Source organism: Sphaeramia orbicularis, chromosome 19, assembly GCF_902148855.1.
Source record: "Sphaeramia orbicularis chromosome 19, fSphaOr1.1, whole genome shotgun sequence".
Classification (NCBI taxonomy): domain Eukaryota; kingdom Metazoa; phylum Chordata; class Actinopteri; order Kurtiformes; family Apogonidae; genus Sphaeramia; species Sphaeramia orbicularis.
In genome coordinates, this window is record NC_043975.1 from 45,381,904 (window position 1) to 45,397,774 (window position 15,871).

General features: G+C 40.1%; 1 protein-coding gene across 1 annotated transcript in view; it reads right to left on the reverse strand.

Annotated features, from left to right (window-relative positions):
* The window catches only part of LOC115410678 (RNA binding protein fox-1 homolog 3-like), a 118,548-nt gene that overhangs the window by 34,085 nt on the left and 68,592 nt on the right, over positions 1-15,871 (reverse strand). Inside the window, exons 2-3 of the mRNA XM_030122426.1 lie at positions 8,440-8,688; positions 6,433-6,579 (exon numbers count right to left, since the gene is read on the reverse strand). Of these exons, the coding sequence (XP_029978286.1) occupies positions 6,433-6,579; positions 8,440-8,688 (396 nt within the window). The remainder of the gene's footprint in view (positions 1-6,432; positions 6,580-8,439; positions 8,689-15,871) is intronic.

Consider the following 15,871-nt stretch of genomic DNA (forward strand, 5'->3'; position numbering starts at 1 on the left):
TGGGGGGAGGGGAGTCCTTAAGATCAGATCATTAAGAATCAGGGCAAATGAAAGCATTCTTCTACTCAGCCTAATGGGTTGGATGAAAGCTATCCCTAATTGCGGTCCACAATGGCCACATTATTTCATTAGGACTAATTCTCTATCGGCTACACTGGTGGTGGTACACCACTCCCGTGGACACACACCAAGGCCTGTATTATCCTCATGCACACACTTCCAGCTCAGCTTAGCACAAATTCAATAGTCTGGATCAATGGGCTGATTAAAAAGAAACAAGGGGATTATATCAAAGTGAAGTTTGCTAACTGGTTTTGTCTTTACGGTGTGATCAGACCAAGGTAAACCTCTATAAATATCAAACAGCAGCTTTATTGTGGTTCTTGTTTTGTATAGTGATTGTCCTGCCAGAAATGCATTCTCCATCCCAAACCCACTGAACCTAAAACATCCTTAAAAACATGCACCCACATCTACGCTCAAATAAGGACACTGGACCTACTGTGATGGTGGATGCTACAGTTAATGGTGCTGCACTCAGCTGCAACTGGTTCATTGGATTTTACTAAGTTATCAATCAATCAATCAACCAAATTTTATTCATATTGCACATAGGGATGCGAATCGAGAACCGGTTCTTTTTGAGAACCGGATCCCAGTAGCTCAATTTCTTGGAATTGTTTGGCTGCCTGCTTATCGATTCTGCCTTCGTTGCGCATGCGCAATGACATCACATGTACACTGCATAGTTTTGGTCAGAACGTAGCCAAGATGGCGTTAAGGCAGAAACGGTCCAAACAGACGACACCAGGTCCAAACAGATGACACCAGGTCCAAACAGACGACACCAGGTCCAAACAGATGAAACCAGGTCTAAACAGACGACACCAGGTCTAAACAGACGACACCAGGTCCAAACAGACGACACCAGGTCCAAACAGATGAAACCAGGTCTAAACAGACGACACCAGGTCTAAACAGACGACACCAGGTCCAAACAGACGACACCAGGTCTAAACAGATGAAACCAGGTCCAAACAGATGACACCAGGTCCAAACAGACGACACCAGGTCCAAACAGATGAAACCAGGTCTAAACAGACGACACCAGGTCCAAACAGATGAAACCAGGTCTAAACAGATGACACCAGTCCAAACAGACGACACCAGGTCCAAACAGACGACACCAGGTCTAAACAGATGAAACCAGGTCTAAACAGATGAAACCAGGTCTAAACAGACGACACCAGGTCCAAACAGACGACACCAGGTCTAAACAGATGAAACCAGGTCTAAACAGACGACACCAGGTCTAAACAGACGACACCAGGTCCAAACAGACGACATCAGGTCCAAACAGATGAAACCAGGTCTAAACAGACGACACCAGGTCTAAACAGACGACACCAGGTCCAAACAGACGACATCAGGTCCAAACAGATGAAACCAGGTCTAAACAGACGACACCAGGTCTAAACAGACGACACCAGGTCCAAACAGACGACATCAGGTCCAAACAGATGAAACCAGGTCTAAACAGACGACACCAGGTCTAAACAGATGACACCAGGTCCAAACAGACGACACCAGGTCTAAACAGACGACACCAGGTCCAAACAGACGACACCAGGTCCAAACAGACGACACCAGGTCTAAACAGACGATACCAGGTCCAAACAGATGACACCAGGTCCAAACAGATGACATCAGTCCAAACAGACGACACCAGGTCCAAACAGATGACACCAGTCCAAACAGATGACACCAGTCCAAACAGACAACACCAGGTCCACTGTAACACTGTCAAAGCTTTGATTTCTTCAAAAGGGTGAAATCCCTCCAATACGTTCAAACATTTGTCCACAGCTTGTGATGTGAATGTAGTGGCAGAGTGAACACCAGGCCGTCATCCGGGCCCAGTTCCGGTTCCGGTGTGGGTAATAAATGTCGTACCCCCTTAATTACAAGTTTCCAAAGATAGGGAAAAGGAAATGAGGTGAACAACAACGGGAGACGGGCAGAGTCGAACCGGTTCCACGCAGTGGAAATGCGACAATAAAGGAATTAGTATGCCCCCCCCCAAAAAAAAAAAAAAAACGGGCCCGGCATCATCTGTTATTATTTGTACATACTGTAAATGTTATATTTTCTATGCAGAGATGGAAATATAAAAGACAGTTAATGCAAACACACCCGTTTGTACTCTTTTATTCCCTCACCCAATGAGTATTGATAAGAGAATTGATAAGAGAATCGATAAGGAATCGGATCGATAAGCAAAATCGATAATGGAATCAGAATCGTTAAATTCTTATCGATTCCCATCCCTAACAGCTCCACAGCAACATCTCTGATTGTATCAAGACATGAGTTACTGATGACGGATGGACCAAGCCGAGGTAGTGAACCACTAAATGAAAGAGCGACCGAGTAGGGCTCAGTCACTGAATCACTTTGCAGATCACTGAATCGCTATCTGTTGGACCGCTGAACGAGACTAGATACCTCTACCGTAAGAAGACAGAAGTTATATTAGATCATGAACAAACACGGCGAATGTAGTCTGCAGTCAACTATTTTTCAAATGTTTAAAATGTTAAAGTTTAACTGTGAGAAAACACACTAATAAAATTTAAACACACAGAGCACAAAGTAGTTTTAAGCAACATTAGATATTGATAGATAGATAGATAGACAGACAGACAGACAGACAGACAGACAGATAGATAGATAGACAGATAGATAGATAGATAGATAGATAGACAGACAGACAGACAGACAGACAGACAGACAGACAGACAGACAGATAGATAGATAGATAGATAGATAGATAGATAGATAGATAGATAGATAGATAGATAGATAGATAGATAGATAGATAGAATACAGTTTACAAAGTAACTATGTTGATATATTAGTGGAAAATCTTTATCAAGTTTTGTTTCTCCTACCCCACCTTTAACCCACAACCACATGGAATGAAGTGTTCTGTAGTTTGTTCATTTGAATGAAACCATGAATCTATGAAAGGGACACAATGCTACGGAAATGTATAAACATTCTACCGTTTTGGAAAGACTGGATAATGCAAATGTAAAGAAATGTGTGTAGTGTACCTAAGCAATATTGGTTTGTTCGTTTTTTGTTGTTTTGTCAAATATATGTGATAAGAATTTCAATAAAAACTTGAATGAAAAAAAAAATCTACCATTAAATGACACTTCCTTCACTCTGTTAGGAATGCGCTCCTTGGGTTTTTCTCTGTCTCTCATAATGTACCATCAGCATGTATGAGTGGAACATTGTTACCTACAGTCCCACTTTGGATGTTTACAGTGGTGGCAAAGCTCGAGGATTTTAATAAAACACTTGGTGCAGAATGGCTCCAGTGCTGCACTAATATGTTGATGCAGATTAGGAGAGTTTAGATTCTAATTACACCGTTCCTCCACAGAGGGAGAGTCAGTTAGAATGAAACCTTATGGAATAATCGTGGAGCTAAATGAGAGTAGAACCAACCAACAGGAAACATTGAGGACAGTTCCCTTGCTGTTAACTCAGAGCTACCTGGAATCCTGGAAGCCTCCAGAACAGGTGATTAGGCAGGGGTAGGTGTCATTAAAACTCCATTAGTACAAAACTCCAACCCTGATGCTCCCCATGGATACACACATACACCAACACACACATATAGTGTCTAATGGCTCATTTAGGACCCTGCATCTGGGAATGTGATGGGAAGGACCCTCTTGTGGCTGGCTCACTAAGTGCCAGCTTATTAATTAAAGCCAGCTCCGACTCAGGGGATGGCAGCTGTTCTATCAGACTGTCAGGTTGGGTTCTTTTATGAAAACAGCCCAGCTGGATTCACTGACAGATACTCTGGTTTAAGGCATACAGCATCCATTACAGAGGATCCATGAAAGGCCAGACCCAAACCTGCTGAAGCGCCCGCCATCTGTGATGTGGTCAAACAGCAAACGGCATCGCTGCTGTTTGACGGATGGAACTGTAGTGAACACTGGATCTAAGGCAGTGTTGTTCAACCTTGGGGTTGGGACCCCACGTGGAGTCGCCTGGAATTCCAATGGGGTTGTGTAGAGGACCAAACATTGTGACAACTTGGAACTGTTAGCTTCCACATACACCCCAGAAATTGTCATTCAATCATTCCGTTCGCTCACAGTTGGCGGCAATTTTTAAATACCCCACATCCACATTCCACAGTCGGAAAGTGTCGGCACGGCACAGAACGAAGACTGTAGGAAGCGTCGGAGCCACCGTTCATAGACCTGACTCAGTACTCAGTAGTTGACTTTTTTTCTCTAATTCAGGTAGTTTTAATTAGTTTTTAGAGCAGGTTTGCTAGTTTTTATTAGTTTTCGTTATTTTCTAAATGCTTAGTTTTAGTTTTTTTGGGTTTTTTTTATATATCTTTTCTCTTCTTCTCTGTCGTATTCAAATAAATCCCAGACAGGACTCTGTTGCTTTCTACCAACTTTAGTCTCCTTGTTTCCAAGCAGAGTGGGGACCAGAAGATGACTGGAAACCACAAGTGACGGACCATGAAGTGTCATATGGTGCCAGCAGATAAAATTGCTTGAGCGAAATGAATCAATTTCATATCAATCCAACGCTGACAAAGATGAAAATAAGGGAATTTTATCCATAATTTTTATATGCTTTAGTTAGTTTTGTAAACACACTGAAAAGTGTGAAAATTAAACGTTATAAATATTGAGAAAGTAAAAAGTTGCTACCTGGGCACATTGTTTCCTTTTGTACTCATTTGTTCTACTGTTTGTTATTTTTGCTGGTGTTTTTTTGCTTTCTACTGTTTTGTTTTGTGTGTTTGTTTTTGTCTTTTTTTTTGGGGGGGGGGGGGGGTTACTGTTATAATTGTACATAAAACTCAAAAAAGATTTAAGTTACAAAAAAAAAAACCAAACAAAAACATCAGCATCAAGCCTATTCTGAACATATATGGAGTGGAAAGTCCTTGAATTTGTATAAAAATTTTGTTATAAATGCTTTTTGAGTTTTTGAGGGAATATTCCTCAGTATTTTCATGTCATCTCCAGATAAACCTCCATTTTGTGTAGGGATGGGAATCGAGAACCGGTTCTTTTTGAGAACCAGATTCCCAGTAGCTTGATTCCTTGGAATCGTCTGCCTACCTGCTTAACGATTCTGCTTACTGATTCCACCTTCGTTGCACATGAGCGATGACGTCACGTGTACGCTGCATTGTTTTGGTCAGAGCGCAGCCAACATGGTGTAGAGGCAGAAACAGTCTAAAAAGATGACACCAGGTCTAAATAGACGACACCAGGTCCACTGGAACACTGTCAAAGCTTCCATTTCTTCAAAAGGGTGGAATCCCTCCAATCTGCTCAAACATTTGTCCACAGCATGTGGTTCATTTGATTCGCTACTTAGTGGCGCTTGTGAATCTAGTGGCAGAGTGAACACCAGGCTGTCATCCGGTCCCAGTTCTGGTTCCGGTGCAGGCAACAAACGTCATAACCCCTCAAATACAAGTTTCTGAAGGTAGGGGAAAGGAAATGAGGTGCACAACAACAGGAGACGGGCAGAGTCAAACCGGTTCAACGTAATGGAAATGCAGCAATAGAGGAATTAATAAAGAGTCTTTAGTTTTACTTTCACTGTACGCTACCCCCACCCCAAACCGGCCCAGCGTCATCTGTTCTTATTATTTGTACATACTGTATATGTTATAGTTTCTGTGCAGATATGGAAATATAAAAGACAGTTAATGCAAACACACCCGTTTGCACTCTTTTATTCCCTCACCCAATAAGAATCGATAAGACAATCGATAAGGAATCGGATCGATAAGCAAAATCGATAATGGAATCGGAATCGTTACATTCTTATCGATTCTCATCCCTAATCTTGTGGTTGCATTACCTTTGACTGAACTTTATATGGCTGTGTGTAATGCTCATGCATGGCTTTTTCTATTACAGCGTTTCCTGAAATGACATAGACTTCCATTTGCTGTAATGTCTCAGCTATTGCCTTTTGTTTGCATTGTGGCAGCGTCTAGTGGAACCTTTAATGGCAGATTAAGCCAGTTTCATTTAGAGTGAATGTGGGGAGTGAAACTGGAGCCCATTGGAGGAACGGAGTCTGGACAGTAATGCCACCGCTATGATCACCACCATTAATCTGGGATGTTGCACCATTATCAGGTAAAATGAGGAGTGTGTGTGTGTGTGTGTGTGTGTGTGTATGTGTGTGTGTGTGTGTGTGTGTGTGCATGCGTGAAGGTTTGATCAGTTCTTGCTGAAGTCCACATTATATTTAAAAAGTGTCTTTAACCCTTTTAATCCGATTTAAGACTGCACTGTGTGGTCCCAGAGTACAGTTTAGTCTGGGTGTTGGTTTGTGGTGTCGGTGTCACCTTACCCCAAACATTTGCCGGAGGTCTGGGTCTCGGAAGCGGAATGGGATGTTGGACACGTGTAACCTCTTGGGCTGTTGTTTCTCTGATGAATCACTGAGCGGAAGGTGAAGGTGATCGGAGGCATCTGTCTGAGCCACGTCCTCCGGCTGCTGCGGAAACACACAAAACATCAACCCAAGGAAAGAAAGATTAAAAGAAAGACAGATCAAATGGTGAATGTCAACCCATGGAGGGACGAAACACAACAAAAAAAAAAAGTTGAACGTCAACCCGAGTGTGATGGCCGTGTCCACAGCCACACAAAAGGATGCAGCAGTTACACAAACACAAACACCATCACCACATGTTCAGTTACTTTAGAAACTTTTCCACAGATCCAGGTCAAAGGTCAGATGGTGATCCAGGGCTCAAAATTAACTTTTTGACCTAGGAGCACTGTGCTCCTAACCCTAAAAAGTTAGGAGCACAGGCTAAAATCTAGGCGCACCACTATTATATAAAAAATTTGGAGAACAAGCAAAACTCTTGGCCATACCAAGTAATATTCCTATATGTATTTAAGCAATGTTAACAACCTAGAATAAAGTATTTGAATAGAGTATGAAAGAAAAAGCTTACATTGACACAGGTGCAAAACAATTGTCAATGTGTGGTATATACTTTAGTTGGTTCTTGGAAAAGAAAGACGAATCACACCATTATTTGCAACAACCAACTTTTTTATTTCATGGCTTAAAGGCCCTTAGTCACTGTGGTCTACACCACGCCTGAAGTCAGGTCTCCTTGACCTGGTGCCCCTTAGTCACTGTGGTCTGCACCACGACGCCTGAAGTCAGGCCTCCTTGACCTGGTGCCAGAGTGTAGGTACTTCCTGACCGCTGGCAGTGCATCGAAGTCATGCAGTGTTGGACCATCCGCAGAGATGCGCACGCGAGGGGGCGGGGACGAGATTTTCCGCTTCAGTCAGCGGGGCGTGGAGCTTGTTTATTTTCAGCTGACGAGTTACTTCTGCAGCCATTATTCTAGGCGCACGTATTAATTTTCGCTCATTTTTTTATTGGCGCACCGTGCGATCGTAATCTCAAAAACAGTCGCACTACCGAAATTCTCAGGCGCATGCGACCGTAATTCAGTCGCAGTCACGAGCCCTGTGATCCCACCTTTCTTCCTCCATTGTCTGATTTCCACAGACAAGACAAAAGAGGAACAGAGGTGAGACAGGTGGACTTTTACACAGCGGACCTGCGTTCACCAATCAAAGGGGCGGAGCCACAGCGGATAGTAGGACATAGAACTTGTGCGTCTGAAATACCCTGATCACTGTGGTGTTGCTAAGCTTTCCAGAGTCTTTCACTGTTCCACAAATGTTCACATGGATACAGTCCTCCACCCCAGGTGCCAACAGCTGGTGGATGTGGGCGTGTCCCCAGTTCCACATCTGTCTGGTGGATGTGGGCATGTCCCCAGTTCCACATCTGTCTGGTGGCGTTGATATGTTTGTTTACTGTACATGGCCCACCCTCATTTTTAAATCCCCCAGCCCAGGGGTCACACATCCACTATGTCATCTAACCGTCCCACCTTGGTTGGAACCAGAGGAGATCCTTTTCCACAGTGTTCCTGAACCCTGGTTCCACCTTTATCAGGGCTCTTATCAGGGCTCAACTATATTGATGTCTAACCATTTCCATATTATAAACCATCAAAATATGGCCCATCGTAAGTCAAGGCCAATAATTTAGACTTCAAAAAATTCATCAAAAATTCAAGAATATAAATTTCTCAAAACTTTCTCAAAGCTACACATAAAATTTTAATTGAATCCGACCACTAGTTTTGTCGCAGATGTTTGAAGAAATTGCTGCTGAAGACGCTGCCGGACACAGCGCCTTCACAGCAGCTCATGGTTCAGGCTACACGTCAGCCATCATGACGTTATTCACAGACTCTGGATTCAAGGTCTGGTTGTGCACATTCATTTTCCATCCCATCAGGAGCCGTAGACTTACCGTTACTGTGTTGGCTGTGAGAGCGGAGCTGCTGCTGTCGGTTCCTAGCGGTTCGTTTTGCGTGTGCGTCGGCGTGTACAGCGTCAGGGCGTGTTCCGCTACTGTTGTTGGTCCTGTATAGTCTGTGGGGGCGTGGGGGTGGGGCGTGGCATACTCTGTGGGGAGTCCGTTCTGTGGTGGAGCTGGGTACTGAGCAGTCGGGTAATGTTGGGCCATGGCTTCAGGGGGGGCAGGGGCCTCTTGGTTACCCTGAGACCATTACAAAGAAAGACAAGAGAAGACAAAGACCGACACATTACAACCTTACACTGGTTTTACTATAGAACAGGGGTCTAAAATATGCGTCCTGGGGGCCAAACGCAGCCCACCAAAAGTTCCAATGCGGCCCCTGGGATGAATTTACAAAGTGTAAAAATTCCACAGTCAAGGCTGTGGAACTCATTTTAGTTCAGGTACCACATACAGACCAATATGATCTACAGTCAAATAAAAGTATAAAAACCTACAACAAATAATGACTTCATATTTTCTTCTCGGTTTGATGTGAAATATTACACCATGCCTATAAATAATGACAACTTCAATTTTTTGTCTTTGCTTTAGTGCAAAAAGTAACATTAAATTGTGAAAATATTTACATTTACAAACTATCCTATAACAATAAAAATATGAACCTGAAATGTCTAAAGAAAATTCAGCACAATTTGAACTATTTTCTGCCTGTTCCACAGTGTTTAGTGTCTTTTTAGATCTGATCCATAATGCACATGTAGAAATGATAAGATGAGGCAGAATATTGTTAAAATTGCACTTATTTTTCTTAAGAAATTTCAGTTTTTTCAGGTTATTCACATCTTTTTTGTTTGAATAGTTTAAAAAAGTAAATATTTTCATAATTCTGTGGGTTTTTTTTTTTTTTTGCACTAAAACAAAGACAAAAATTTGGAGTTGTCATTATTTATAGGTTATTACGTTATTATTTTATTGGTTCGACCCACTGGAGATCAAATCAGGCTGAATGTGGAACCTGAAAGAAAATGAATTTGAGAGCCCTGGTTTACTGCCTACAAATTGGTGAGTCAGAGACTTACTGTCTACTTTCTCTTTAAGGAATACTTCACTGTCCTTCTAACTGTTTAAGGTCAAATGTGTGCATAGGAGGAGTTGAGATGTAGCCAATCAATTCGTAATGACTATTTTCTTCTCAGTTTGATGTGAAATATTACACTATGCCTATAAATAATGACGACTTCACATTTTTGTCTTTGTTTCAGGGCAAAAAATAACATTAAATTATGAAAATACTTACATTTACAAACTATCCTGTAACAACAAAATTGAACAACCTGAACAAATATGAACAACTTCAAATGTCTAAAGAAAATTAAGCACAATTTTAACAATTTCTGCCTGTTACTAAGTGTTTAGTGTCTTTGTGGCAGATACTTCAGGGCAAAAATAGGGCTGACAAACCACTTCAGGACCCACAAAAACTTAAGTCAACGTTGTCATCGAGACTGATGGACGAACAACAGTGCCTTTGTAGATCTGATCCATAATGCACATGTAGAAATGATAAGTTGAGGCATACTATTGTTAAAACTGCACTTATTTTTCTTAAGAAATTTAAGTTTTTTCATGTTATTCACATCTTTTTTGTTTGGATAGTTTATAAAAGTAAGTATTTTCATAATTTAATGGGGAGTTTTTTACACTAAAACAAAGACAAAATTTTGGAGTTGTCATTATTTATAGGTTATTCTGTTATTATTTTACTGGTCCGGCCCACTGGAGATCAAATCAGGCAGAATGCGGCCCCTGAAAGAAAATGAGTTTGAGACCCCTGCTGTATAACCTGTTTACATGAGCATAAAGAACCAATAAGTGGGAGTAATCAGATAATTGTAGTAATCAGACCTGATGCGTTGACATGCAGTTTGGAAATACCATAATCAATAAACCCTGGTTCAGACACTCCAGTCCATCATCAGATTTCTCTGGGAGGATGTACGCACACTGCAATAACTTCCTGTTATAGTCTTCCCCTCACGTTTGATCATGTAACTTCAGATTTTTACGATTTTAATTGTTTTTAGACATGCACAGATGTAAAACAAATAAAGCATTTTCATTTATTTATCCATTCCAGTCTAAATTATTGGAAAGGAGCAGGATGAAGAAAACTTATAATACCTGCCCCTATCTTCAAACATCTGCTTACATCAGATAGGTTGCTGTTACAGCTATTAGAGCAAACAGTTTACAGGATAATCAATGCAAATACAAATCCAAAATCCATAAGTTAACCCTTTGATGCATTAATTATGAGGACCTTAGTCAAGGTTTTTTTCCTGAGTGTTTGTATGACTCTTTAGGCATGAAAAAACAATGTGATTGAAATTTTTTAATGGAGTTACAAAAATGCCCACTCAGCTGGACACCATGCCTTTAATTTGTAATAACGGCCGATAAACTAATAAATTTGCCATTTTTAAAATGTAATAAGTCAATAACGTAATAACTTACGGAGCCCGGGAAAGGACATGAAGAGAAAAAAATTTATTGCGTTATAACGCAATAGTTCAAAAGTATTGCGTTATAATGCAATAGTTTTTGCGTTATAACGCAAAAGTATTGCGTTATAACGCAATAGTTTTTGCATTGGGATCTGCATTCGGGATCGGACAGATCGTCAGGTCAGACACACCTGTACCTGCAGTCCTGTGCCCTATGCATGTGTAGTTCAGATGATCGTAACTCTGTCATTATTTGTCCGATCAGAAAAATTCCAACGGTTTCTGAAACCTGAGACTCTGTGCTTTATGGACATTCTCGGGTCAGTGCGAAAATTTCACGGGCACCCGTCCTAGAAGACGCAAAATAAGCCATTCGGTGACTGGGGACGCACACAGCAGAGCGGATTCATGGAGCGAAGAACCGGAGTGCATAACGGATTAGATCTAGTTTTGGAAAATGTAGGCAAGACGGATATCCCAAGTCCCATGACCCCCCTGGAGGTTTACGGATGGATTTGTGACCGAAGGAGCGACTGATGGAGCAACATCTGAAGAAGAAAGGTAAAGTTCACCCAGTTCCATTTAGTGGATTTTCTACATGACTGAAGCACTGTCTGTTTTTTTCTATGGAGTTTTTACTTGTTTCACTTTAGTATATGTGTAAACTGACGCTTATACTGCATCGTGGTTTTATAGAACAAAGTACGAACCGTGTAGAGTATGTGTTATTTTGGAGTATGTTGGACTTTCTGTGCGTAAAAGTGCGCATGACGCTCTCCAAAATAAGAGCGCATACGCTGATGTTCGGTGACTTTTTTTCTTCAATAGTACAATTTGACCTTGTTTTGTTTGTCTAATACATTGTTCTATGTGTGTTATTTTTCCATGTGTCCACCGGTAGTTACATTCAAGGATGAAGAGAGAGAAGTCACGGTGATGCGCAAAGGCTCTGGTGATGAGAGCAGAGACTGAAGACAGTCCACACACAGATGAAGGACGGAGGAAGAGACTGATGATGATCAGTCCAAACACCACAGACATTCAACACATCCACAGGAGGACTGACTTTTGGTTTCAACAGACTATTTTCCATGTTCAGACTGTGCCATAGGAGCACTGCCTGGATCAGAGCTGTGAACTGACACAACTGTTTCTGCAGAACCACGAACATGAAGGCACTCTGCAGACACAGAACGGACAAATGCCCTGTGTGTGTGTGTGTGTGTGTGTGTGTGTGGTGTGTATGTGTGTGGGGGGGACACACCTGTAGAGTTTGGATTTTTACCCTGTTTTTGCACAATAAAAGGCAAATACTCACACAGCTTGTTTTAAACAGTTTTTATACTTTTAAAGTTCATATTTAACTTTCAAATGTTGTATCCATGTCTAATTTCAGTGTTTTTCTGCTAAAACTAAAAAAAAAAAAAAAAAAAAAAAAAACTAATTCCGTTTTTGTGTTTTTTGTCATTTTAAATTGTTATTACAGTATTAAAACAAATAGTGATTGCAATATTGAACGTTCGAAGTGGTCTGCAAAAATTGACAAAACGACTCAAAGCATATTTTCCGACCTTTTTATGATCAAAATAAGAAAACCAGTCCAGGTGGAGCATCTGAGGCTCAGGAGTATAAAGGATTTTAATACAATGCGCACATCCTCCTTCTCATGCGCAGATCATTCACACTTGGTGCACATACATCTGTATCCATGAAGCTGCACACAGACGTGAAGCTGGGCAAACAGGAATTTAATTCAAAAACCGTTGGAATTTTTCCGATCGGACTAATAATGAAAGAGTTACGGTCATACTACACAGGACAGGGGGGCGTGTCAGACCTGGCACGGTCGGACCCGAACTGGATTACAATGTATTATGTACGGACCTCAATCAAGAGAGAGCATATATGATTGCGTTATAACGCAATACTTTTGCGTTATAACGCAATAATTTTTATTTTTTGCATGTCCCCTCCCGGGCTCCGTAATAACTGGCAAATAACGTAATAAAAGTCTTGAACTGATAATGTAATAACTTGTGGCCAATTACATAATAACTTATTACATTATTGGCAGGTTATTGAGAGAGAGAGAGAGAGAGAGAGAGAGAGAGAGAGAGAGAGAGAGAGAGAGAGAGAGAGAGAGAGAGAGAGAGAGAGAGAGAGAGATTTTGGTCAGTAACATAAAAAGCTTATTACGTTATTGGCTGATTATTGACAGAGAGAGAAATTTTATCACAGTTATATCTAATAAATGAAACTGAAATACAGTGGTATTAACATATTATTACATTATTGGCTCACTTATTACATTTGCAAAGAATTTTTTTTACCTGGCCAATAATGTAATAAGTTATTACATTATCATCCAAAAGTTATTACGTTATCGTTTCAGAACTTTTATTACATTATTTGCCTATTACATTTTAAAGATGGCAAATTTATTACATTATCAGCTGTTATTACATTATTGGTCATTATTACGTTATTGGCTTCTACAAGCAAAGAAACATGTATTTAAAATGCAATATCAGAAAGTGATAAACTGTGTGAAAACTATGGAATGCTTTTTTTTTTAAATGCAGCCAATCTGATTTTTTTTTTTTTTTCCACATTTTAGCATACTCTAACACTTTTTATTACTCACTTCATGAAGATAATATGCAAAAAAAACCTTTTTGTTTTAAGAAAACTGTTAATTACAGTCTAATAACAACTAGCAATTGATTTACACTCAAACATGTTACTGCAGATCAGGTTTTTCAAGAACAGCACAGTTACAGTAGTGGTATGTATTGCAGCGTATGGGATGGTGCATAAGTGTCCACTGTGTTGGCTGATATGGAACGAAAACAAGAGAACAGCTGTAGAATAAGTGTCCACTGTAGTGACCTGACCACATCGAGAGGGGCCAGCTGAGGTGGCTCGGGCATCTGTTTTGGATGCCTCCTGGACGCCTCCCTGGGGAGGTGTTCCGGGCATGTCCCACCGGGAGGAGGTCTCGGGGAAGACCTAGGACATGTTGGAGAGACTATGTCTCTTGGCTGGCCTGGGAACGCCTCGGGGTCCCCCCGGAAGAGCTGGAGGAGGTGTCTGGGGAGAGGGAAGTCTGGGCATCCCTTCTTAGACTGTTGCCCCCGCGACCCGGCCCCGGATAAGCGGTGGATAATGGATGGATGGATGGATGTAGTGACCAGCATGCATGAAAGGGTTAAATTATTTCATTACATGCTTTTACAAAGCTTCTCCATTCTTTCCTTATACAACCTCTTCAACTGAAAAATATTTGTACAGCTCTTCTCTTCCATTGCCAAAGAATTCCACATTCTGACACCAACAACAGAAAAACATATTTGCTTTACATTAGTCCGAACCCTTTTCTGTTTAACCCTTAATAGGTAACCTGGGGTCCCAGCAGACCCCACATTTTTAATGTTTTATGTTTTCACACAGTAAAGGAGAATTGTACTTCAGGCAGTAAAGGAGAATTTATTTGGAAAATAAAGCACAATTTTGTTATATTTTTTTTGTTTCATTGCTATCCTTTCATACTATATGCAATAAAGTACCGTAGCTGTGGGGGGCACCATAGTTACCTATTAAGGGTTAAAATTAAACCTCCTATGTTCTTCATCCTGTGATAGTTAAACAAATAATCTCTGCAAATTTGCAGCAAAAGTCCATTTCTCGCTCTAAACACAATCAGCAATGTCCTTAATTCAGCTAACTTTGTAAACTGAAACAATCCTGATTTAATTAACAACTCATTTGTATGTTCCCTGAAAATCAGTCAGATTAACAGGGTTACATGGAGGAAAACATCTATTTTATTTTATTTATTTTATTTAATTGGTTTATTGAATAGGTACCAAGCACATTTATGAACGTTGCTGTATAAAAAAATGCACCCATGTAAATATGCCAGAATTAGTAAAAAAAAAAACTCCTTTTCATCTGCAGTCCCTGGGCAGGTGACAGAAACAACATATAAAACAGCCAACATTAATAAATCACTCGCTCACTATAAATTAAAAAACAAAAACAAAACACAAATAATGGTGACATAGGCATCATCAATCCAAACAAACAAAAAAATAGACAAAAAAAAAATACACTTAGTATGATCACAGGGGCATTAGCCTGTACATCTGTGTCAAATCCAGCTGTTTTAATCCCACTTCTCATCATCAGATTACTGATATTTGATAAAGCAGATTATGATCCAGTAACTCCAGAAATCTGGTAATGATCATAGTATTAGTGTGAATGTAAACGGACTCATTGTGTCGTGCTGCTTTCGGGTCATTTATGTGGAGTGTGTGTATGAACTGTGGTCTGGACTGACATGACTGTTCCAAAAGTCAGGATAAGACGTCAGAGGTAGGGGTGTTAGAAAATATCGGTTCTGCAATATATCGCTATATTTCCTTTCACAATACTGTATCGATATTAAAAAGTACTGCATCAATATTTTTAGGTATTTATTCAAATGCAGATATTGTGGAGGTTCATTTTTGTTTCTTTCTTTTTTGTACATATTTTATTATTATTATTATTATTATTATTATTATTATTAATAATAATAATAATAATAATGATAATAATAATAATAAACACTCTTTTATTAAATAATGTTAGTCCCTTTATTGGGACTGCACAAAAATAATGTCCTGATGTTAGTTCTGAACTAATAGAATATGAACATTTGAATGGGATCTTAAACTGTAATGTCTGTAAAACAGAATTTCAGTTTGAACACAGGAACATTTTGTGATATAACATTAGATCCTGTTCTGATCAAATAAAAATGCGTTTAGTATTTGTGCAGATTTCTGGTGTAATTCAATTCTTCAAAGGTATAATCATTAAAAAAAAAAGAAACAAACAAAAAATGGCCTTTTTAACAGTATCATGATATA